The 25,738-nt window shown below is 35.5% G+C and overlaps 2 protein-coding genes across 5 annotated transcripts in view; both read right to left on the bottom strand.

Annotated features, from left to right (window-relative positions):
- The window catches only part of COPB1 (COPI coat complex subunit beta 1), a 38,239-nt gene extending 28,558 nt beyond the window's left edge, over positions 1 to 9,681 (bottom strand). For 2 of the 3 annotated variants that reach the window (XM_064492552.1, XM_010977246.3), the window contains exons 1-6: positions 9,527 to 9,680; positions 8,597 to 8,746; positions 4,442 to 4,671; positions 3,865 to 4,034; positions 2,259 to 2,373; positions 913 to 1,005 (exon numbers count right to left, since the gene is read on the bottom strand). In XM_064492552.1, the coding sequence (XP_064348622.1) occupies positions 913 to 1,005; positions 2,259 to 2,373; positions 3,865 to 4,034; positions 4,442 to 4,671; positions 8,597 to 8,687 (699 nt within the window). In that variant the 5' untranslated portion in view covers positions 8,688 to 8,746; positions 9,527 to 9,680. Of the gene's footprint in view, positions 1 to 912; positions 1,006 to 2,258; positions 2,374 to 3,864; positions 4,035 to 4,441; positions 4,672 to 8,596; positions 8,747 to 9,526 lie in introns of all 3 variants that reach the window. The other variant, XM_064492553.1, reaches the window with a different exon arrangement.
- A 3,809-nt stretch (positions 9,682 to 13,490) lies between these two features.
- PSMA1 (proteasome 20S subunit alpha 1) lies at positions 13,491 to 24,903 on the bottom strand. 2 transcript variants are annotated; one of them, XM_010977245.3, is made up of 10 exons: positions 24,752 to 24,903; positions 23,357 to 23,401; positions 22,976 to 23,077; positions 22,753 to 22,856; positions 20,941 to 21,029; positions 20,248 to 20,318; positions 20,005 to 20,134; positions 18,776 to 18,855; positions 15,155 to 15,265; positions 13,491 to 13,856 (listed from the first exon to the last, which is right to left on the bottom strand). In XM_010977245.3, exons 1-10 carry the CDS (start codon positions 24,752 to 24,754, stop codon positions 13,800 to 13,802), a joined length of 792 nt encoding a protein of 263 aa, XP_010975547.1. In that variant the 5' UTR covers positions 24,755 to 24,903; the 3' UTR covers positions 13,491 to 13,799. The 2 variants fall into 2 exon arrangements, with proteins under 2 accessions (XP_010975547.1, XP_064348621.1); XM_064492551.1 differs by lacking the exon at positions 24,752 to 24,903 and adding an exon at positions 24,321 to 24,599.
- Between the last annotated feature and the right edge of the window lie 835 nt (positions 24,904 to 25,738).

Genomic DNA, 25,738 nt, shown 5'->3' with positions numbered 1-25,738 from the left:
GGGAGAGGGAAGGGGAGATGGGTAATACAAGGGTAGGGACAAAGAAGGATTATTGTGGGATTATATGAAATCATGTGTATGAAATTTTTGAAAATTGTAAAGCACTATAAAATTTAAAGAATCTTTCACTGAATTAAAAAAAAGCTAAAGAAATTTTTTTAAAAAGTCAGGAAAAAAGGGAAGCATGATCACTGATCATTTAACACTGTTCCAGATGTACCAGCCATTTCAATTAGAGAAGAGAAAGAAATATGAGGAACACATACGAGAAAGGAATCAACAAGATTATTATCATTATTTGCAGATGATCAGGATGCATTCCTAGAAATCCCTAGCCTAGCAAGTGATATTGAACACTATTAGAAAAAATAAAATAAGTCAATAAAGTTACTAGTCACAATGTTAGTATATAAAAATAAATAGGTTCCTAAGATAGAACACAAACAGCCATCTTGAATATGCTCCCCATACCATATGGATGAATTACTGCCTTGTTGGGGGCAAGGAGATCTCGAATAGGGAAGGTTTGTTAATCCTGTCCTCAATTCATGGCACATTATTGCATATGATCTGTGCAAGGCCCCTTTCTTGTTTATTTAGTTATTTGTTTATTCCCTTTACCTCTGTACCCACTATAATTCCCCTAATACCCTAATAAATATTCAAATCTGCTTGATGTGTTCTTGCAAAATGCTGTGGTTACACTAATGGTTGTATGTTCTTTCCTTGACGTTCATGAATACATTTTACCTAGACACTCTCCCAGTAGACAGCAATGGATTAATTTTTTTAATTAAAAACTTATTTTAAAAAGAAAAAAACTCCATATTATCCTAGCAATTAAGCAGTATCCTAGAGACTATCTAACCTTGCCTCAAACTTTTAATTTTACCCATTGTAGATTAGTCTTACCTTATAAATTAGTTCAACAATAACCAACTGAAGAATGTCTCCAAATGTTTGAACTTGATCAATACAAGTACTTAGGTAATCCAAAGCCCGATCCTGAAAAAATAAGAATATATTTATCAAATTCTACTTCATTCAATAAAAGGACTAAATGTGACTTTAGAAAACATACACAACTAAGTATAAAACAAATGAGGAAATCAGAGCAAAGAAAAATTAATTGAAGGAAAAAAATGAAGGTTAATACATAAATGTAAGACACAAAGTCAAATATATTTTCTAGAAATGGGCCACAAATCTAAGGTCTGAATTTTTTAGCAGCTAAGCCAAGGAGAAAAACATTATGTATTACATGATTCAGGGAATCCATACAATCAAAACAAACCAACTGCTTATGACTAGTTACTATTTCTGAGACTCAGAAGAAAAATCTCATTGAATTTCATACATTGAACTCTGTGATACAGAGAACTATAGCCTCAACAACATCTCTACAGTGAAAGTGTCAACAAATTTTTTTGAACTATTTCTGATTATGTCCCTTCATGCAGGTAAAAAGCATAATACCAAAATCATAGGTCAATAAAACCAGTTCTACAAGAGGACAAAACATTGTGGCTCAGATAAGCAGCTTTCTTATAACCTTATTTACAATGATAAAATGACAGCATCTAGATTTCAGAGGAATGGATAAATTCTGTATTTTTCAGTCTTCATGTATATTATTTCCCATATTTTGATAATAAATACTGGACGGCAAAAATTTCAAGATTAGATACCACCAAGGTGTGCAAAGTCACTGCTAACCACCAGCAGATCCATAAACTTTAATCACCAGCAGGGTTGAATGTAGAGCTGGCATTAGCTTATGAAATTTGAAGAGCCTAATAAAAATGTATGTCTACATTGAAGGCCACCCTTCTTTCAAAGCCATGGCTCAGAACAGACCCTATAAAAAGCTACTATTTTTCTCTATTAAATAATTTTCTATCTATACCAAGAGAAGGAAAAATAAAGCCTCAAAGCAGAGTGCCACAGAATATGGCTGCAATCACTTCAATCTGGAAGAACTGTAAAGGGGCTGTTATGAAATGCCTCTCTGATGTTTTACTTAAAAAAAAAAAGAATATATATATATATACACATACACACACACAAGCAATATTCCACAGAAAGAATTTTTTTAAATGATATTTTTATACAAATTAAGTTCAAAAACGTAAAAAAATCAAAATATACTAATCACATGTGCTATAAACAAAATTGCTAAAAACTTGATTAGGCTTCTGTCATACTTTTAATTCTCATTTAAATACAGTCATAAAAGTATTTTTTAAAAAATACTTCACCTGATCTGCATGGATTAGCATCATAAATGCATTCCTTTTGCAACTTGCATCCTTTTCATTCACCAAAAAATCGTGTATCAGTTCAGGAGCATCAGGTATAAGATGTTCAAAATTTCTTGAAATAAAACAGGTAATATCCATATTTTAATAAAAATCGACTTTGTTGTTTTAGTAACTGTCTGGACACTACCAAAATTAGCCTTTATCAAACTTTATAACACTATCAATTAATTTGCTTTTTGAAACTTTAAATCAATTAAAAAAATTGTCAGTATGAATCAGCTTACATCTTCATCATCTATTAAGTTATCAAATTATGTTTTCTCGTTTAATATAGGAAAAGTTGATTTATTCAACATGCTATCAATGGAATAACTAACAATTCTTTCATATACTTTAGGAATATAATATTGATGCTCAAAATGACAACCTCAAGGTACTGAAAGATCCTTCATTAAGAATTATCAGGGTAAAAATAGTCCCTTGAATTTTATTGAATATACACTGTATTTATTTACTTATTTAGTAACTTATTGTGAAAATTGAAAGTATTTTTAGTATACAGAATAATGAACAGCAGATTAACAAAAACCATCACCTAGCTTTAATGATTAATTCATAGTCATTTCTGTTTCACCTATCTCTGCCCACTTACTCTCCTCCCATGTTACTTTGAAGCAAATTTCAGACCACTCATTTCTTCTGTATCAGTAGGCATCTCTAAAATTAAGACTCTTTCTTTTTTAAACTATTAGTACCACTATCATATCTTAAAATTTTTAACCATTCCTTACTATCATCAGATAAACTGTTCAAATTTCCAATTGTCTTATAAATGTCATGATTTTTGTGTGTGTACTATAGTTTAAATTCTGAAATTTATGTAATCTGTATGGTAACTTTCAAAGAACTCTACATTATTAACCAGAATACCACTTCCCCTAATAGACAACAAAAGCTAATATAACAGTAAGAGAGCTACGAAATTAACAATCAACTATTAAGAGTACAAAAATGTTCATAAAAATTACATCCTACTTCTAAATAGATTGACACCAGTGATTGTAAAAACCAAACATTCCAGCCTCATCTAATTCATCTTTTGAATTGCCTTTGAAGTCCAAAATCTTCAGCTTTCTAAGAACAGGAATCAGTTGAGAATTGCAACCCTTCCCATTAAAGTTTCCTCCTTAAGGCCTCTAAGTGTAAAAAGAGAAGACCCACATTCCACAAAAAGAGAAATCTAAAAAATGGTCAAAATCTCATAGCTACGGGTTAAGCAAGTTAATAGATTAATTAAGCGGGCTGGAGTACTACAACTGAGAATGACAGACACTGGTCTAAACTAGAACGCGTACAACCTGTTTAAAGGGGCCCCTGCCATTCACTTTCAGCAGACTGTGTCATGCAGAAAACAGGACCCAGTGTTGCCACATCTTTTGACTTTTCAATGTTAACAACTTAATGATAATAAGGAAAAAATGTTCAGGCTAAATAAAGCATATTTGCAAGCTACACATAATCTGCACTGAATCACTTCGGAATCCCTAGTCTAAAAGACTAAACAATACCCACAGGGCTAAGACAAAGAAGAACCATTATTTACCTATAGATAGTATAGATGGCCAAAACGGCATTTCTTCTAACATAGCTGTGTCGGTGCTCCAAACAAGCGCGGATAGCTGGCATTAAAGGTTCCAGCAATTCTGCCTCTTTCAATTTGCAAAGAAAACGAAGAGTAGATCCTCGAATAAATTCATTAGGATGCTGAAGATCCTGATAAAAAATTTAAATATGAAATGTTGAGCTCCAGCATTTTAAAAAATATGTAATTTTTAAATACTAAATTTTCAAATTAAAAAAAAACCAGAAAGTAGATTTGAGGAAAAAGACTTAGATTATTATACAGTTTCCATCAGATTTCTATTGATTAAAGCAATTTTTACTTATCACATCAATGTCTTATATTCTATATGTCACTGTTTTTATTAATAACACATAAAAATGCATGGAAAATATGTGAAGAGTAATGACACAATTTTTCACAACTTTAGTTCCAAATATCTACAACTAACATCTAATCCAAGATTTAGTTTAAAAAAGTTAAAACAAAGCCCATTCCATCAAGTTTACAATTATTTTAAATTAAAGCAATATTCAGAAATAGTTAGGGTTTGGTTTACCTTTCTATATGCATCACATACAAGGATCATTTCATGTAAAAGTCTCCCGTCTGGAGTTGTTTTAGGAACAATCTCCCAAAATACCAGAAGTAATTTTTTGATGGTGTGATCCTGGAGAGGTAGCACAAAGCGAATGATGGTCATCAGAAGCCCAGGAAGCTTTTCACCATTTAGAATCATAATGATTACTTTCTTCAAAGCTTCAGTCTTTGACTTCACATCTCCTTTTTCTGATTCAAAAATTCAAAAAAAAAAAAGCACAAAATTATTTAAAAAAAAACTCTTCAGAAAAATTTAAAAGCAATTAGCAAAATAAAATATTTTCTCACTTTATCAGTGGCAATGTTAATAAAGGTACTAACCCAAATGACAAGAGTTCTCCACCTGGCTCTGCCAAAAACAAGCTATATGACTTTATACAAGTCATTTACCTCTGAACCTCATGATTCTTTACACATGATGCATAGGCACTGAATAGATCTTTGGTTCCTAACCTATGGAGTTAATGCAGAGGGTATGAATCTACAGGTATACCAAAAAATGTATATCTCAAACACACATGTAACTATTTTTCAAAATTTAAGTACTTCTCAATTCACAGTAGCTTATTCAGTGTGTATTTTCTCAATTGAAGTTACAATCACTATCAAGGGATGTTGGGGTGGGTATCAGTGACATGTTTTCAACATTAGGAAGAACCCCAAATTCAAAAAGGTTGGGAATTAATAGACTAGATTAATCACAAAATCTTATCACATTTCTACAGGCTATAAAGCTTTAGAATCTTTCTTAATAAATTACCTAGGTGGGAATGTAAACTGATACAGCCACTGTAGAAAATAGGTTGGAGGTTTTTCAAAAAAACTAAAAATAGAACTACCATATGATGCAGCAATTTCACTCCTGGGTACATATCCAAAAAAATCAGAAACTCTAATTCAAAGATACATGCACTTCAATGTTCATTGCAGCATTATTTACAATTGTCAAGACATGGAAGAAACCTAAATGTCCATCAACAGATGAATGGATAAAGAAGATGCAGCATATAAATATATACCATGGAATACTACTCAGCCATAAAAAAGAATGAAAATTTTGCCATATGCAGCAACATGGATGGACTTAGAGGGTATTATGCTTAGTGAAATAAGACAAAGACGAATACTTTATGGTATCACTTACACGTGGAATTTAAAAAATACAACAAACTAGTGAATAAAACAAAAAAGAAGCAGACTCATAAATACAGAGAACAAACTAGTGGTCACCACTGGGGAGAGGAAAGGGGGAGGGGCAATACAGGGGTAGGGAAAAGAAAGGTTTATTATACGATTATTGAAATTATGTGTGAAACTTTTGAAAACTGTGATGCACTACAGAATTTAAAGAATCATTCAATAAACATAAAACAGGAAAAAAAATTACCTAAAAAAACTGGAAGAAAGTTAAAATATACTGGATTAGTGACCATTATTTAGAGTTAAAGATTACATATACATTTAAGATAAAATGCTAGTTTACTGATACTTAGCCTAAAAATATCTGCTATGTGCTATGTGAAGCAATCTATAATTTCACATCATTATCACTGCATACTTAAGAATTTATGGTAAAAATCTTTTGGATCCAAAATTCAAAGGTAGAAATATAAAGACAAGCACCCTGAATACTGATGAATTTATGGTATATATTAAATATCCTTTGGATCCAAAATTTAAGGTAGAAATACGAGACAAACACACTGCTACTACAATTGTTTAGATCATAAAAATAAACATCTAAGAGAGGGAAGGATGTAGAGGGATGACAAAAGTCTTTAATAATCAAGAGGAAAAAAACCAGAAGTAAATTTTCAACAATTTGAACATATGTGACTATTAAATAGTTCCTTGTATATATTTTGATATACCAAAGAGACACAGACTCTGAATGACTAGTTGGTGAAGTTATAGGAAGGATTTAAGCTTCAGAAGAATTTTACTAAGTAAATCAAAAGTTCTTACTATCCACCAAAGGCTATACATCTGTTACTAACTTGATATGGTATTTTTAACACGTTGCAGAATAGAGAATATCCTCAGGTATTTGGAGTGCGAACATAGTGAGGGTTATTGCCAAATTTATCCCACAAGGGAACATATTTTTGTTTAAAATGGACTAACTTCTCACATATCTCTCCACGCTTCAGATTATTATATCTTCTGCCACATATTTAAAAAAAAAAACTGTTGTGTGTCATATCAAATCAAGAAATGAACAAATGTAAAAGGATAAAGTATCAGTCTGGACAAAACTTCAGTTTTTAAGTCTGTGAGGGTGACAAAAATAAAGCATCAGGAAAGATGAAAATACTACAAAACCATGAAATAAGACAGACCAGGCAAAGTTCTAAGTGGCTAAAGTTGTACTCACTGAGCCTAAACAGGTTTTCCTCTCTTTGTCCCAAAGTTTCTTTTGTAAATTAAAAAAAAATTTTTTTTCCTTCTCATCCATTTGATCATGTAAAGGACACAAGGTCCAAAAGGCATAAAAGTTTATTACTAAAATGCTGATGGTTTCTTTTTGTTCCAGTTCTGGGCTACTAGTCACAAATTAGCAAATCCTAAAAGTTTAGCAGGATAAAAGGCCACTTATAACTAAAGGTTAAAAAGTTTCAAAAGTAAGTTTATTAGCAAACTTGTAAAATATTGACACCATTTACTTCAGGCCCCTCCACTTCAATTTCCATTTATTCTAACAATTCAAATTAAGGTGACGAATGCTTCTTTCCACATCTTAAAAATTTTCAGAACTTCAAAAATACGAAAAATTTCAAGTATCAATTCAGTTCACCAAAATATACTAAGTACTTTCTACTCCAGGGAATATATACTCATCAGGGCTCATATCCAATGATTAAAGGTAAAGAAAATTGTAGGTAAAGAGAACAAAAGTTATTTGTCATTCAAATTGGAAACTACTTCTAAACTTTTTCTAATCTCAACCCTTTTGAGATAAAGTAAAAAATACACATAAAATTCAAGACTACTTATTTATTTATTGGTAGGTGGTGGGAAGGTTAAGAAAAGGATATTTTTATAATTAAGGACAGGTTTTGTTCTTTACCTTCCCAGCAATAAACTTAAGTATTTTGGAGATTTTTAAATGAAAACTTTTTAATTATAAGAAAAAAACAGTATTGAAAGTTTATTCATTAATTTGCATTCCATTCTACTATCTTATACAACTATGAAAAAAAAAAAGCAGTACAGTACATGCAGCTTTTGTAAACTAAGGACATCAGTTTAAATGCTATTAAAAAAGTTTTCCTTTTCCTTCTCTCAAAATAAACCCCAATAGAAACCTAATATTAAGTAACCTAAAATCAGGAGGTATTCCATTACTGCTGATTGAGAGGTGGGAATATTCAAGTAAAATACTGTCTCCTTTTAAACTGCAAGCTATCTTCTAAAAGATCCTCTCAGGATCTGAAGCATAATTTTCTTCCTGCTCTGTTTTAAACAGTAATTACCAGTTTAGGTTAAATTTATTTTTAGTAGTTCCATTAAACAAGAATTATTATTTTGGAATGTGCATTACTTAAAAAATTTTTCTTGACATAATCACTCACAGAAAGGAGACACAGTATACACTTTTAAAATTCATAAATATAGTTTTTGTTTTCTTCTTTGCAAAAATGCTTTAAAAAGTTTAAATTTTTCTGGAAAATATACACGCATTCCAGTGTTGACTTCATTTGTACAACATGTGGTGAAACCAACGAACAAAGTTCTTTTGGTTGTACAGGTAATACGAAGCTAACTGCACAGAGGAACTAAAACATTTAAATACCTGTTCCTTACTTAGAATTGTCAGCTACAGTTAAACAAGCCATTACGTTATTTTGAGAAATATCTAAAAACTAAACCATTACATTTCATTAGCTCCACCCCATCATGTTATAAGCTAAACTGAGATGTTATTTTATTTCCAAAAACCAATACTACAATCTAAAGGTAATAAATTTTCGTTTTTAATAAGACAAAACTCTATTGAAGAGACTAAAGAAAAAAAAATTTAGACAAAAGTTAAGCATTTCTAATTACAAAGAAACTGGAAAAGCAAATGAGCTTTTTATTTTCATTTCATTCTCAAAATATTATCAAAGTTTACCTAGATCATTTTTTAAGCTAATTTCAGACGGTGGTTCTGAATCCATTGGCACATTAATTAACGTATAGCATACGTTCTCGGCAGCCGTCATGGTTTCCGGTTATTGCCAACCCTTGAGGCAAGACTTAAAGATAACAGATGCCAAAAAATCTAGAAAAATAAATGCAACGATATCATTACAAGTGAAAACCCAAAACCACAACCAGTAGCTATTGTGATATTTCCTGTCTAAAAATCATTCAGTTTGGCTTATGAATTTTTAAGTATTAGAAGAGGAGGGTCAATCTATATTGTGTCCCATAAAAATAGATCCTGATATAATTAAAACACAAACACACACACGCACACACTTGTCAGCCTTGGCCTAAGGTACATCACCTCCCACCCCACAACCCCGCCCAGGGTTTAGAATGCAGTACTGTAGAATTAAATACAGTGACAATATAGTGACAGTGTCACCCCATGACGTTACAAAAGTGATTTTAAACATAATATACAAAATGAACCGCTAACGTTAAGAGACCCCCGTGCACGAATACGCTGCTGAAAACCTTAAAGAGCTTTATCGAGTTCATCTGTGGGACCCGAACTTGTGAACGTGCGTCTCTCAAACGGTACTCTGTACCTCCACGCCCTTTCCCCGGCAAGCAAGCAAGCAAGCAAGCAAGCAAGCAAGCAAGCAAGCAAGCAAGCAAGCCCCGGCCCAGAATGGAGAGGCCCGGGGGCCTGGGAGTGAGAAGACCCCTGCCCAGTATGCAGGCCGGGATGGGGCGTCGGACTCAGAGCTTCCCAGCCCCGCGTTCCTCTTCGCCAGGCCCGGACGTTAGCGGCCTAGTCGCTCCCCTTCCGAATCTTCCCGCTAGAGCCAATTCCTCCGACTCAGCCCAGCCCAGCATAAGCCTCAGGGATTGGGGGCTTGTGGCCCGCTACCTGACTCCGAGGGGCTGCAGCTGGGGCAACAGCGGGCCCGTCTACTCCGGCTCCGACCCGCAGCAACAGCGGCGGCTCCGCAGAGTCCTTGGCTGACGTGGAAGGGGGTGGGGAGACGGCCGAGGCCACAGCCACCTAGCCCCTACGGCAACTCAGACAGGACATGCCTCCTCCGACCTGCGCCTGCGCGCCGCAAGTATGTTTCAACAGTTTTCTAATTAAAAAGGAGCTGAGTTTCTTCCTCTTTGGTCTGCTGCTGGTTTAGGCCGCAAAGGGGACTGGAAACATATATTTATTACTTTTTCCCTGCAAGCCTGAATTAAGCGCTGTAGTCATTTAAAAGTTAACTAGAAATTGGTTTTTTTCTTCCAGGAACTGAAACAGCCAAGGAGAGGAAGTGCTTGGAGAAGAGGGGGGGGGGGGGGGAACATTTTACAGGACTGTGTGGCCCAGTGGAAAAGAACGCTAGACTGAGACCTGGAAGCCCTTTTCTGCTCATCCACTAATAAGCTAAATGCTATTTGAGAAAGTAACTTAAGTTCTTCTGATAAGAGACACTGGATTATCTGACGATCCATTTCAGTTCTTAAGGCCATAGTCTGAATCTCTGCCTCTGTAGTTAGTGTGGAGTTGCTTGAACATCAAAGTCGCACTGGTATGACTTCTGGTCTTCAATTAGTCACGGTCCCTTTCATGATCCTTTACAAGCAGCAAGATTAAAACATTTTTATGCGTAAAGGTAGACTGACAGTCAGTTTTAAAGGATTTTACCTATCTCCAAAGCCCTGTTACTGCTACAATCCGCCACAGTAGCTGTGGTTTTGTCCACTTAAGTTACATATCCCTATCTCCCCTACCCCCCCAAAAAAGGGTTTTCTGGCCAATTATTAATAAAAATTTTATTTGAAGCCTTAAGCAAAATACCGTCAATACAAAAAGTTTGACAGAACCTGACCTTAACAGGCTCACCCCAATTAGGGAGATAGAACACAAGTAATGCCTCATCTATTTAGAATCCAGCTCTTTTAAGGTTTCTTTTTTTTGGAAACATCAAGCAAAAAACAAATTCTTTGAGAACCCAAAATAGATCTCATAGGCCACATGCTCTTCAAATCCTGTACATTCATTTTATTAAAGCTATTTGTCTTCAGATAATTATAAAGTGACATAAATACAGAGATCCTCTATATACTCTTTACCTAGTTTCTCCCAATGGTAAAATCTTGCATAATTACAGTACAATATCAAATCCAGGAAATTAACATTGATACAATTCACTGGTTCTTATTCAGATTTCAGCAGTTTTATGTGCACTGTATATTTAGTTATAGGCAATTTTACTATGTTTATTTCATGCAATCATCCTAGTCAAGATACAGAACAATTCCATTACAAAGCTCTCTCCTATCCTTTTATAGTAATGGTCACTTCCCTCCCTAACCCTTGGCAACTACTAACCTGTTCTTCATCTCCATAACTTTGTCATCTCAAGGATGTAACATAAATTATACAATGTAACCTTTTGAGATTGGCTTTTTTTCACTCAGCATAATTCCCTTGAGATCAACCCAAACTGTGTGTACAACTGTTCCATTTCTGTCTTTTTTTAAATTATACTCAGTTTACTATGTTGTATTAATTCTAGTGTACAGCATAGTGATTCACTACTATATATTCCTTTTCATATTTTTTCATTATAGGTTATTACATAATTCTCTATGCTATACAGTATGGCCTCATTGTTAATCTATTTTGTATATAATATTATCTGCAAACCCCGAAGTCCCACTTTATCCCTCCACACCCCCTTACTCCCCTGGTAACCATAAGTTCTATCTTCATTTTTTTTTCCTATCTCCATTTTTAATATGGAATTTTCACAAATGCAGTTACCTGGTTTCCAAGCCCACTTATCAAGGAGTGACAACCTATCAGCATGAAATGAGGCCCCAAAATGCATAAAAGCTAGACTTAGCAGTAAGAAAGCTCAACAGTTTGGATGTGCACTGAAATAGTCATTAGCAGTCTAAATTACTGTATATTCTTAAATACAGAACTTGTTGAACAGATTATCAGGATCTTATAGCTCAATTCTTCCTCACTTCTCATAACAGGCACTTTGTCTTGGAACTTATTTTTACTCTAGCATGTAATTATACCATTTTGAATACTTTTTAATTTATAAATTATTTGAGAACAATATACCAAGAATCAAAAATTTATATGTCTAAGAAATCAAGGCCTAGAGAAAAGGGACTTGCCCAAAAACTCAAAATGGTTAAGCACTGAAAAAACTGGGGTGAGAAACTGAATCCTGTCACCTACTTTACTGCCTCTTATTTTTAACTATACCAGTTCTTCAAAGTTGCACATATAAATTTATGCCTAATAAATTCCAAGTGAATTAATGTTATCTTTTTATCAAAGTGATAGGTTTTATGAAAGGACATTACTAGGAGTTTTATTGTTTAACACAAACAGAATGACCAAGTATAAAGCACAAGACAAAACATGAAAAGGTATCACAATGAACTCTGTACAGAGTGGAGCTGAATCTTACTGCTGTGGGGAGGATTTTAAGTTCTAAAGTCAGTGTGTAAGACTAAAATTACATATTGAAAAAATTACTAAAATTTTAATTTTTTTCTCAGCTGAGTGCCAGTCAGTAATTGGTTTATATTTAAGGAACAGGTACAGAAATTACACACACACACACACACACACACACACATATAAACAATAAAATCATTCAACAAAAACAGAGGTTCACACAGTGAAAGTCACAGGGCAAAATCTGCCTGAGGAAACAACAGATTATGAAATTTCCCACTCATGCTCCTACTGAGTCTGAAGGCAGGTGGAAGGACTCCCTCTTTCACTGATCTGTGTTTGTGAGTTACAGGTGCTGGATGCAACTCCATTGTAGGTCAAATGGTACGTATGGCCTCATCCCACACTCAAATGGCAGATTCAAGATTATTTTCAGAGTGGAGACCAACATCTCCACTTTCCTATATTTAGTCAGAGGTCTTTCTTTCAACAAGGTGGCCAGAGTTTCTCTTACCATTCTCCCTTCAAGAAGTCACAAGAGAGATTTAATCCTACTAAGTTTCACATAAGTCCTCCCCCTTAAATTTCATAATTCTCCAAAGAATTTCCTTAAAACAGGGCTAAATAACTTCCTTAAAGCCAACAGCAGCTAATAGTAGAATTAGGTCTAAAATCCAAGTTCCCTACCTATAAAGGAACTGTTCCTCTCTAGAAAGTTAGGAATCTCAGAAAGTAAAATTAACTCCTCTAGGCTTCTTAGCAGCAAAATTCTGGATTATAGGCTTTGTTTTTTAAATCAAATGTCTTCTATTGCCAGAGATTTTAACACTGCATTAACATCACTAGACAGATCTTCCAGACAGAAAATAAATCAAATGTCTTCTAATTTCATTTTGCATGACCTAAGATAAAAATTGTACTGCTGTATCTACATACACAGCTCAGAGGAATAACTGAGGCAGCCTAAAGATTATGCTGGAGTGGGGCTGGGCAGAATAAGAAGAAATGATGGTTTGGGATTAAAATTTCCCTTTTGTTATTTTTGCAAAAATTCCCTACACTGAGACCACAGATGGTACTACTGCCATCTGCTGGACGGAAAGAAAAATCACTCATAAATTAATCTTACCACTATTGTTAGAAAGTGGTGGTTTCTTAGGTTTTAATCAGAATATCCAAGGTTGAATACTGAAATTTGTATTCTGAACCAAATCACCATGGATTCTCATGCAGGCAGTCTATACATTGGGGAATTACTATAAGGTTGTTATAGATAAGAGGTATTATTTCTCCTGTCACAAAATACAAGACAATTTAATTTGGAAAACATGATGACCACACATGATGACACAGTTGGAATCTCAGACTACTATTTACAGTTGAAGTTACTTAAGAAACAAAAACCCAATACATCAGCAGGTAAAACAATTTTATTTCACAGTTGTCTTTAAAACCACAAAGACACTATGTTCTCCATATAAAAACATTAGTACAGATAGCTATACTTTCTAGAAAATGATTATATAGACCCTCTTAAAGAAAAATGCACCCCATTGTATGGTTTCAGTAAAGTTGCTTGGAAAAAACTCACTTCTGGACTGATTGCTAAAACATACCATTCCACCATTCTGCATCTTTTGGTTCAAAGTATAGATTACTGTCCTCAGTATGTATTCCTGCATTCTTACATGTTTGATAATCCATATATAGACTGATCTATCATTTAATGTTCCATTGGTTCATCAGCCTTTTCTGCAGGTTCATCAGCAGGTTGAGCAGGCTTAAGAGAGGAAGGAAAAAGAAAATGTAAAAATGAACACTTGACCAACATATACTTTTAATCACAGATATTACATTATAAAAAATGTATAAAAAAAGGAGGAGATATTTTAGATATTCAATTTTAGTTCACTGTCCTGTTAAAATTTCTGAACAAGGTTTTTAAAATATAAGATATAATTTTACAGTTCTGAAAATCTAAGCATCACTGAACAATTCAGCATTTCATTATACTTTGACTTGCTCAAGAATAAAGGCTTTCCTTTTATTATCACTACTAGCCCTAAAATACAATCGGCACATTTTAGACATTCTTTTCCTCTTTAGCACTGATAAACACAGCAAAAATATAATCAAACAAACCGGCTGTGTGGCATTCTACTACATTCTTCCCAACAGCTCTGGTTCTTAAAAATAGTAATTAAATAATGCAAATCTTGCTTCTCCAAATAATACTAACAATATCCTTTCCAAGTTGGAAAAAAATTCATGTTGTAGACTAAATTTCTGTACAGGATACTTTCTTTTCAATTACACAGCTATCATATAAGCATTTATGAAGAGCAAATTTGTATTCTAAACATCCAACAAAAAAAGACCAGTGTTTAACTTGGATTCTTTTCTCAATATTTGTGAAAAGCCAACTTGGTTTCTAAAGCTGGTCCTCAATGAATTTTCTCTCTGTCCTCACTCCTGCAGAATCTTGGCTGGCCCTATGACTTACTTTAACAGAATACGCAGAAGTAACGCTGTGCAAGTTCTAGGCCTCAGCCTTAAGAATGCCTGGCAGGTTGCACTTCTGAGCTTTTAAATGTTTGCAACCTGTGACCTGCTACCCTGCTAGAGAGATTCTGGTGAAGGAAAGGCCCTGAGACTACATGAACAGAGGCCCAGCCATCCTAACAGAGAACACCCTTCAAGCTGTCCCTCGAAGATACTTAGCTAGAGTGAGTAAAGAAGACATGTAAGTAAAGCCATCTTGGATGTTCCAGCCCCAGCTCCTCAACTGACTGCATGTTTGAGAGACCCCAAGTGAGATAAGCAAAAGAACCATCTAGCTGAGCCTGTCAACCCACAGAATTGAGAAACTACAGTAGATAACCAAATCATCCTTTCTGTGTTTCTGGAGGTCACTAACCCCTTGGTATTTTACTGTACTCAGTTCTTAGTTTTCCTACTGCCATATGAATTATAAGCCTATCTCAATAATTAAAGAGAAAAATGGAAGATTTACACAGTTGTGGTAGGAACAGCAATTTACGACAGAACTAAAGCCTCTTGGTTAAATTAGTTACATACCTGTGCCTTTCTCTGTGGTCTTTCTTCAAGACCTTCCAGGAATGGAGACACATCATCATCATCATAAATCGTAAACTCTAAGTCTTTACCAACAATTCCAATGGAAACATTCTGCAGGGGAGAAAAGATAGAAATTAAAAGTCAATAGAATTTAGGTTGGAAAAATGCTTATGATAAAATGTTGTGTGGAAAAATCAGAATAAAAATTTATATAGCACTTGATTGAGACTTAAATTTGCAACTTGGTTCATAATGGGAATGTGAAGACCAGTGTGAGGGAACAAACCACTTAGCTAGGAAGCAAGCCTAACTTCTAAGAAATACTCAAATTTGTTCCTTATGTAAATTAAGACATGATGGTTCTTAGGGAAATAAGTTTTGAGTTCTAAAGTGGTGAATTTGGTGGGAGCTTGGAACTAAGTTCTACATGGAAAAATTAAAGAGCAATTCTTAAAAATGTTCAGTGAATGCTAACCAGTGCAAAACAGTTGCTGTAAGATTAAAATTTTAGTGAAAACTTAGGACATTAAGGATACATAGGGCATTCTCTATGATTCAGTAAAAAATACGAAATCAGGAAGCCAGATACCTGAGCAAATTTTTCCAAGCTGTAAATGTTAACAGTCAGCTGTATACCCAAATTTTAAAAGATAGTCATATTGAAGTGATGGCATCATAGGTATTTTAAATAAAAACAGTTTAATCTACTTTCTTAATTTTTTGAAAGAATTATTATTTTAGTAATAGGAAAAATTGCTTAAAAAGATTATATAGGCTATAAAGTCTTCATATACATATTAAATATTAATTATCCAATCATCATAACAAAATGGATTTTATATTATGCTGACCAATACCACTTTAGTTAATGATAATTAACCTCAAGGCCTTTAGTGGTGCCTCCATTGTCCCATACGGGTCCCTAGATCATTCAGTCTCCCCCTCCTTGGACAACTCTTTCTATTCTCAACTGTCCTTGCAGCTCAAAACCTCACTCTATTTCACTGAGAAAATAGAAGCAATCAGATAAGAATATTTTCAAGCTCCCACAGTATCCACTCTTTCCTGTATCTGTCCCTAAGTTCTCTCCTTTTCTGTTACTGGGAATGAATAGTCCAATTTCCTCTCTAAGGCTTACCTTTTCAACTGTGTGCTATTTAAGGAAACTGGTCCAGCAGTTTTTCTGATTTTTAACCTATATAAGTGTTTTTCTTTATACTTCTTTATTCTTATAACCATGCAACCAACATGCTCTAATTTTTCCCATCTTAAAACAATTTAAACAAAAAATCCTTTTTTCACTAGTCTCTTCCAGCCACCACCCCATTTCTCTAGACCCACAACAGAAAATCTCCTCCAAAGAGCTGCCTCCAATTTCTCTTCTCTCATTTTCTCCTGATTCCATTCCTATCAGGCTTTTGCCCACTCATTCCATTAAGACTGTCTAGTCAAGTCCCAGAAACATGATTGCTAATCTAATGGTTAATTCTCAATCCACATCTTCCATGATCTATTGGCAATTTTTCATTCTCTTCTCTTTCAAAGACAGTTGCCCTCTCCCCCTCATCTGTGGGTTCTGCATCCTCAGATTCAACCAACCATGGAATAGAAATATTAGGTGGGGGGGGGGGACAAAAAATTCCAGAAAGCTCCAAAAAGCAGAAACTGAATTTGTTTTGCACTGGCAACTATTTACATAACATTTACATTTGCATTTACAACTATTTATATGCACTTACATTGTATCAGGTATAAAAGTAATCTAGAGATGACTTCAAGTACACAGGAGGATGTGCATAGGTTAAATGCGAACACTAAGCCATTTTATACAAGGGACTTGAGCATCCATGGATTTTGGTATCCAAGAGGGGTCCTGAAACTAATACTCCACAGATTCTGAGGAATGACTGTAGTTTGCTTTTAAGAATGCCTAATTTTCCAAGTTTTCCTCCTATCTCCCTGGTCATCTTTCTCAGTCCCTTTTGCTGACTCCTTTGCTACTTACCTCCCACTCTCTAAAGGGTAAGTGCCCCGGTCAAGTCTTCAAACTGCTTGTCTAACTATTCGATTCCTTTAGGAATCTAATCCAGGCCAATCTCTAAATGCCACTTCTACACAAAGACTCCAAAATTAGTAACTCCAGAATAGACCACTCTCCACCAAACTCTAAGGGGTGCAAATCTGATAACTGCTTACTCTGTATCACCAAATGGACAAACAAGAGGCATTTTCAATTCTGTATGTCCTAACTGCCTGATCTTCCTCCACAACCCCTATCCCAAAACCTGTTCCTCCAGCTCTCTTACCCATCTCAATAAATCATAAATCTGTCCTTCCTTTAATCAGGCCAAAAATCCTGAAGGCATTTTTTTTTTAAAGCTCACACCCCCACAACCAATTTGTTAGCAAACTTTTAAAATTCTAATTTCAAAATATACCCAAAATTAAACCACTTCTCATCATCTCCAATTCTATGACTCTGCTCTGATCCGCCACAATCTCTCACCTGACTAACTGTAATAGCTTTAAGACTATTTCTATTTACCCATGCCCCTACTACAATCTGTTCTCAAAACAGCAACCAGTGACTCTTTTAAAACCTAAATCAAGGGGGAGGGTTTATCTCAGTGGTAGAGTGCATACCTAGTATACATGAAGTCCTGGGTTCAATACCCAGTACCTCCATTAAAAAATAAATAAACCTAACTACCTCCCCCCATTAAAAAAAAAAAAAAAAACCATAAAAAACAAAAGAAAACAAAAAACACCTAAATCAAATCATTGTATTCCTCTGCTCAAACTCTTAACAGCTCACTCAGAGTAAAATCCAAAATACCCACAATGGTTTATAGGACATAAACAATTTGGTCTCTATTACCTCTCTGACTTCATTCTTTCTCTTCCTCTTGATCCCTGACTCCAACACTAGTGGCCTTTTTGCTTTGAATATGAGGAACATTCTGGACTCAGAGCTTTTGTACTTATATTCCTTGGAAAAATACTGCTTCAGACATCTGAATGGCTCATACTCACTCACTTCCTTTAGATTTTTCCCTCAAATTTCACTTTCTCAATGAGGCTATCCTTGATCACTCTATTTTAAATTATACCCACCACACCCGCTTCCTACATCCTACTAGTCATTCTTTCTCCTCTTAATTTGTTTTATTTTTTCAATAGCATTCATCACCTTCTAATATACCCTATAACTTACTTGTGGCTATATTGTCTATCTTCCCCCACTTGGATGTACGTTCCAGGAATGCAAAGATGTCTGTTATGTTTACTATACATTCTCAATGCCTAGTACCAGCATGTGGTAGGGGCTCAATTAGTATATTTGTTAACTGAATTAATAATACGAAGAGATTCCTACCTCTTGAAGAAATGAAGGACATTCTACATCAGACTTACTGGTTTTATTGCTTTATACAAAAAAGAAATGTTTAAAACTCATTTCAAAATCAGTCATTTAGTGAATAGCTTAGAGAGAAAGAACAAGCCAAGGCAACTATCTCCTAAATTAAAGAACTGTAAGTATACACACCTCTGTTACTTCATTTATGCAATAAATGATTAAACTGTAATGTCAGTATCTATAATTGGAAAACATGATATTACCTTTGTAGTTAGGTCCTGTTCTGCAGGAAGTGTCTCCCGTAAGGCACGCAGACCATGCTTAACCAGTTCATTCAAATTGCCTAAATGTAAAAAATTAACAATTCTTCCTTAGTTCCACTTTCATGCTAGGCTTCTTTTAGTTTTCAGGTCTATAATCTGAAACTATGGTTTTAGTCATATACTAAATATATCATAATAAAAAAAGTTAAAAAATTTAATATTTAGCCATAAAATCTTCTAATAGTAATCAATAACATTGCTATTATTTTATTTAATGAGAGGATACATGATTTTTGTTATTAAATTTGACTTTTTCTTCTGCTAAGCCAAATCACAATCCTGATTCACAAATGATACAGCTCAAAGTTTTGTAGAATGCATTCTGTGGAATGCTAGTCAATGTATTTGCTCTTTATAAAAGGAATCTCCAACTCCTTTTATGTGGCCAGTATTACTCTGATACCAAAACCACACAAAGACATCATAAGAAAGTAAAACTACGGATCACTACCCTTATGAATACATACACAAAAAACCCTCAACAAAATACCAACAAACAAAATACCATAAACACAGCAACATTTATGTTTACATAAACATTTTATATAATTAATTTATACTATATACAATGACCAAGAGAGATTTATCCCAGCAATGCAAGCTGGTTTAACATTCAAAAGCCAATCAATATAATACATCACAATAGAATGAAGGGGAGAAAAAAACATATGATTACCTCAACAGATGCATAAAAAGCATGTGTTAAAATCCAAGGCCCTTGCATAAGCAAAGCACTTGAAAACCTCCCCTATCACCTCATCTTTCACCTTTTACCTTTTCCCCCATAGCTACACTGATTTCTTACTTGTTTGCATTACTTAATGCAGAAGTGTCTGTGGGACTAAAAATAAGAATCACAGAAAACTAGAAGTTGTAAACAGAACTTACAACTGGTAACTAGTAAAGTGGCTCTCAATTCTGGCTGGGGCACTCTTACTTCAGACCAATTGAATAAAGAATCTCAAGGTCAGGGACACATGGTTGTGTTTTGAAAAAGTTCTACTGGTGATTGAAACTACTTTGGTAGCCAGAGAAAGTTAAAAACTAGTATATAACAGAAATAATAAACACTTCAGGGGCTTAATTTTTCAAAAAATTCTTTCTGTAAAGCTGACAGTTTTCTTCATTTAAGATACTGTGTTTATTCACTATATAAAGACTTCACTTACACTCCATAAACTCTGACATATGTCTCTCCAAGTAAGTACGAGCTGATTGAGAACGGGCTCCAATAGACATAGCTCTGCAGTCAAAATAGTTAGCAGACGGACAGGTTTGGAAAATGTGAGGGCCCATATCCTATAAACAGAAGGAAAATATAGTACATAATTCTTGACTTTGAGCTAAAAATTAGAAGATTTCTAGTCAGTTTTAAAAAATCATTAAAGTATAACAATATTCTATGAACTTACATCATAACCAGCAATAAGCAGCCCAACACCATATGGTCTCCGGCCGTATCGTTGCGTTGGTATCTGGGTTTCTTAAACTAGTTAAAGAAGCCTGTTCTAACAAGGAATAAAGTACTATCTTTATTTTCAAATTAAACATTATTAACAAAGAGTGCTGGTTTCTTAATTGCTGCACAGTCAGCCACAGGAATAAGAAAATAAAACAGAGAAATATTTCTTTGGCCTAGTATTAAAAAATGTTTGACTATCCACCAAACCCAAAAGTGAGCGCTAGCAAAATGACCTCCTCTGATGTAGAGAATCTCATTCATTTTGGATACAAGGGCAAGGATTTTTTTGGAATATCAAGAATCACCAATAAAAAACTTTAAATCTCCTCTACAAATGGTACTTAGTTCTTCTGAAATTTTGGCTATCTATATATGGAAAGTATCAATTGTTTATCTATAAGGGCTGATAAAAAAGCAACCCAATTCCTTATTTAGAACCCATTCTTCCATGGTAAAACTTCTCCCAACTCTCCTAAATTTTAAACATTCTGTTGTTGAAAAGCGACTAACTTTACAGTTTTCACCATCTTACCTATGTTATGTATTATCATATTCCTAATAAGTAACATAAGGATTAAGTATCAAAATGCTTTAAAGTCTACAGCCAAAATTGCTAAAATAAATGCATAAATAAAAAGGATACTGCTTCCAATTAGAGATACAAGACGAGACACAGGAAGAGGTCTGTCAAATACAAATCTGGAATCCAAACACTCCTGGCGCATAAAATTACTAAAAAAACAAAACAAACAAGAAAAATCAGTAATTTCAAATCAGAGTTATTCTAATCTAAATAAAGTAATTCGATTTCTTTTTGCTTTCTTCCAGACATTTACATGAATTACACCCATATAAGGGAACCATAAAGACCTGGCCACAACGATGCATTTTTATACTAACTCTCCTTCTAAATTTAAAGCATTCTGTTATTGAAAAGTGACTAACCTTAAACTTACCACACTCTTACCTATGTTTATGACTAAAATGTTCCTTAGCTCTAGATTAACCTTTGTCTTAGAGCACTTTATGGAGAAGGCTGAGCAAGAGAAAAAGAGCAGTCTCTCTTCTTTCACCCTTCCCACTGTCCACAAGACTGTCTTAATTCCATGTCTTGAACTAGCAAAAAGAATAACTACTATGCTTTTTTCTTGAAAGCTGACAAAAATTTCCCTAACAGAGCAATTACAAGAAACAGAATCCACACTAGGACATTGTTAACATGCTCCTGCCAAAGTTATGTCTATCCATAAGCAGCACTCTAGAGGAGATACTGGACACTAGACTGTTGAGTCTCACTGTTAAACCTGACAAGACTGAAGCAAGTATAACACTGGGGAAAAGAAAATTCATGCCTAACTATTAAAGCCAAGAGGATAAACAAGAAATGGATATGCACTTTTATGTTGCTTTGTATTGTTTATGTGCATGTCACATCTGATGATCAAATGTTGGCTGCAGGAACCAAGCTGCTTGTTCACTACTTTCATTTAAGTCCATTTCCCAAGGCTGTCTAAAGCTGCGTTGCCCAATATGGCAGGTACTAATCACATGTGAATAGTGAGAACTGAAAAAGTGTCTAATCTGAATTGAGATGTACCATAAGCATAAAATGCATATGAAATTTCAAAGACTTAGTAAAAAAACAATGCAAAATATCTCATTAATAAAGTTTTTATATTGATTACATATGATGTGACAATATTTTGGATAGGTCGGGTTAAATAAAATGTTTGACAACGCAACATATTTTACACTTCCAACAGCTGAAAAAAACCAATAATGCCATCATTATACTGCTGACCTAAGAGAGCAGAGAGCTCATCAGATAACTTGAAAATTTTAAACATTAATATTATTGTTTGTCGTTAGTGTTTATATTCTTTCTTTCCTAATTAAATCACAGAATTAAGAGATTTCTTCAGCTAACTACCTCCCACCTCCCAATACACACAATTCCAGGTTACCTGAAAGACACTGTATTAAATGCTATAGTTATAGACATACTACTAGATTTTAAGTTCCTAGAAGATGAGCTCTGTCTGATTCACCTCTGTATACCTTGCAGTATCCAGCATTAAGCTTTACAAAACAAAAAAAGTCAAATACTGATGTATTAAAGAAAGGAAGGGTAGTTCAGCTGATCCTTAGAAACCTAACAAAAGTGTCAAATTCTTATTAGACATAACATCAACAATATACACTGTTAACAAGTATCACATTATTCAATGACTTCTCAAAACCATCAATATTAATATGGTTAATTCTGTTAGTTACTACTACAGGGATCAAGAAATGGAATACTTAGTACCTAAGCCTAAATCCACTAAGGTATTCACAATTTTAACTAATAAACACTCTGGCAGACAACTTACTAAAATATCTGGATCTTTTTAAAAAATGCAATCAATTATGAATCAAAAGGGATCTTTCTCTTGTTTTTCATGATCATACTCACCATAAAAGTCTAGCATCAGCAGTAAGCCCCGCAATTGAGATACCAATATGGTTATCAACATGGAGAATTTTTTTCTGATGAGCTGCAAGTTCTGACTGCGCTCTCTAAATAGAGATATTTTAAAGACATAAGAACAAGTTTACAATTTTATTTTCTATAAAGTGAAACTTACATTTGATAGTTGTTTTCTAAAGGAGGAAGATATGTTTATTGCTTTACTTACCTTCAATGCAACTAACACTGCATGAGTTTTTGACTTCAGACCAACTGTGGCTGAACCTTGTTTGACAGCTTCCATTGCATATTCAATTTGGTGAATCCTGCCCTAAAAAGAAGAAAAACAACACACCTTACAGTCATCACACAAGACCCTTTTCTATACTTAAAATCAACTTAGATATCCTAAATCTCAAGTCAGCATAGTTAAATCTCAAATGCTGTTTTTTTTTAAACTAGTAAATTTACTTTAATGATAAATAATTTAGGTTTCAGGAATGTCTAAAATGATTATATTCCATTTTCTCATAGCCTACGATCCCATAAGTTTCTAAACACACTGCAGCCACCAAAAGCCACTTCATAGAAACAGTATAAAACATTTCACCTGAGGGCTCCAAACAGTAACATCATTGTCATATTGGTTGCGAAACTGAAAGTAAATGAAAAAAGATGATTAATACAAGAACATTACAAATCCCAAATCTTCACAAGCTCTATCATTAGAAAATGGTCTCTGGTCTGCTTCCATCCAACATTAATGAAAGGCTGTTATTGCAGACTCATTGGAAGATTACTACCATACTTAGTAGCAAGCCAGTTTTACATTTCCAGGGAGCTAGTAGGGCAAGGGAGAACAGATCAAGATGGACAGGGAGCTAGTGGGGCAAGGCAGAGCAGATCTAGATGGGACCTATCTTCCCAACTTCCAATTCTACCACTGTCCATAGCTCTCACTTTCCGTTCAGTCAACTGCTAAAGTTTCTATGTGTCCGTATCTTCTACCTATCTCTGCTTATGCTCTTCCCTTACACTAGGCCCTAATAAATGGTCAAAAGCATTCCTTTGCCTTAAACTAGCTCAAATGACTATCTCTTGAAGTCTTCTCCATCTTTTCTTCCAAAATCCCAACACATATTCCCAACAGTTTTTTAACAACATGTCCCTTTCTACCTTACATTATGATTAGGGACATATCTGATTTATCTTTGAACCTTCACTGCACTTAAAATAGTGCCTTTAAAATACTTACATTTAATGAATAAACACATGAATGTTCCCAGAAGTTAGAGGTAGACTCAAATAACCACAGCGACAGATCCATTACTGCTTTAAAGACGGTATTAAAACAAGTCTACCAGCACAATACTTAGAACAATCACGAGGATGAGAAGGCTGACTGCCGGAATGGCAGACATAGGACTGGAGCCCTGAACTCCGTGCTGTAACCATGATTCCATCACTTCTATCAGCCTCGATTTACTCAGTTGTAAAACTAGGTGGCTGGACAAAGTGATTGAAAAGGGCCTTTTCTGATCGAGCGCTCAAGGAGAGATATTAGACAGACCCACCAGGAAAATGAACGCGGTCCAGGAACCCAATCTCTGAGGTCAAGTCCCCACTTGGCAGTACAGGGAGATCTCGAGTCAAGTCCCTGTTTCTCCTCTTTCTTCCACACAGAGCACTAGGGGCCTCTCTGGACAGCTCGGAATCTACTCCACTGAAGGAACGTGAGGGGCGAACTCGGCCAGTAGACCAAGGAGGTACTGTTCAAGGCCGGGTGGAAAGTGAAACAAACCCCGGAGAAAGGCCGTACCGACAACCGACCTCCCCTGTCCCGGCCAGGCCGGAGATGCTGAATCACTGCCGGAACCCTCCCGTCGGCTGAGGTTCCCATGCCCCGTAGCCCCAGGCCGCTCTAAAGATGACAGGGGAGGCGGCTCGCCAAGCCCCAGCCAGCCGACCTCTGCCCAACCCAGCCTGAGCTCTGAATCCAACGCACCATGGTTCCGGCGCGAACCTGGCTGCGGCCTCCTGCGAACCGGCGGATCAAGGAGCGCTGCCGAAACTACCGCTCGGCGATCTACAAAGAAGTCTGCGGGACTTTGACGGCGGCTGCGCAGGGTAGAGCAGTCTATTCCAGAGATATCGATAGGCTTCCAGAGCTTCCCCGCCCTCAAAGCTCTCCACGGGCTCCGGAGTGGGCGGGGCCTCGGAGGATGAAGGAACTGAGATTGGCGGGAAACCTTGCGCCAGGCAAGCCTGAGGCAGCTAAGAGCTGCTGGCGGCTGCTACCAAGTCATCTTTCTTGGAACCTCAATGAAGTTACCTGTGTGTTGCAGATTCCCGCCAGTGTCTCACTTGTCCGGCCGGATGCACCTGAGACTCCCGGTGATCTAGTGTGCGCTCGGCTCAGCCCCCTCTCCTTCAGCGTCCTCAGAGATTTGGGGTGTTGTGTAGTGTGAGAAGAACGGGACAGCAAGGAAGGCCACAAATAGTGGTCCGTTTCTGTGTATCAACCATACCCTTTCTTGAGTATCTTGTTTGTGGACAAGTTTTTTTTCCCCCTTTGGAATCCTTTTCCTTTCTTGGATAACACGTCTTTCAGAGCTTCGTTGTCATTGATCACTCTTAATCATTATTGTTGGTTCCCCTCATCAGACTTTGAACTCTTGAGGGCACTAATGTCTTTCTGTGTCTCCAAAGCCAAGCACGATGCCTGAAAGATGAGACGACTAAGGTAAAAAGTGGACATATCCTTCCGAAGCACGTATTTTCTCTTTTGTGAGAATTACATGAATTACATGAATTAGTTGAGGACAGCTCTGCAAACAGCTGCTAACCAAACATTTACCGACTGCCAATGATGACATATTTTCTTTATAAAGAAGAAAGGATGAGTACCTAGACTCAGGTAAGGTAAGAGTTGAAAGAGTCCTTAAGGAGCTAAACTTTGCAGATGTAGTAAGAAACTCAGATCACTTAAATG

This window comes from Camelus dromedarius, chromosome 12 (assembly GCF_036321535.1).
Source record: "Camelus dromedarius isolate mCamDro1 chromosome 12, mCamDro1.pat, whole genome shotgun sequence".
In the NCBI taxonomy this organism is placed as follows: Eukaryota; Metazoa; Chordata; class Mammalia; order Artiodactyla; family Camelidae; genus Camelus; species Camelus dromedarius.
Note: the sequence above shows the minus strand (reverse complement) of the source record. Positions and strands in the feature narration are given on the sequence as shown.

Excerpts from the sequence above, each read along its gene's own strand:
- PSMA1 (XM_010977245.3), bottom strand. Across the intron at positions 22,857-22,975 it reads CAGTGTTAGTTGCATTGAAG|AGAGCGCAGTCAGAACTTGC; the intron begins GTAAGTAAAGCA and ends ATCTCTATTTAG. Across the intron at positions 18,856-20,004 it reads TATGTCAGAGTTTATGGAGT|GCAATTTGAATGAACTGGTT; the intron begins GTAAGTGAAGTC and ends TTTTACATTTAG.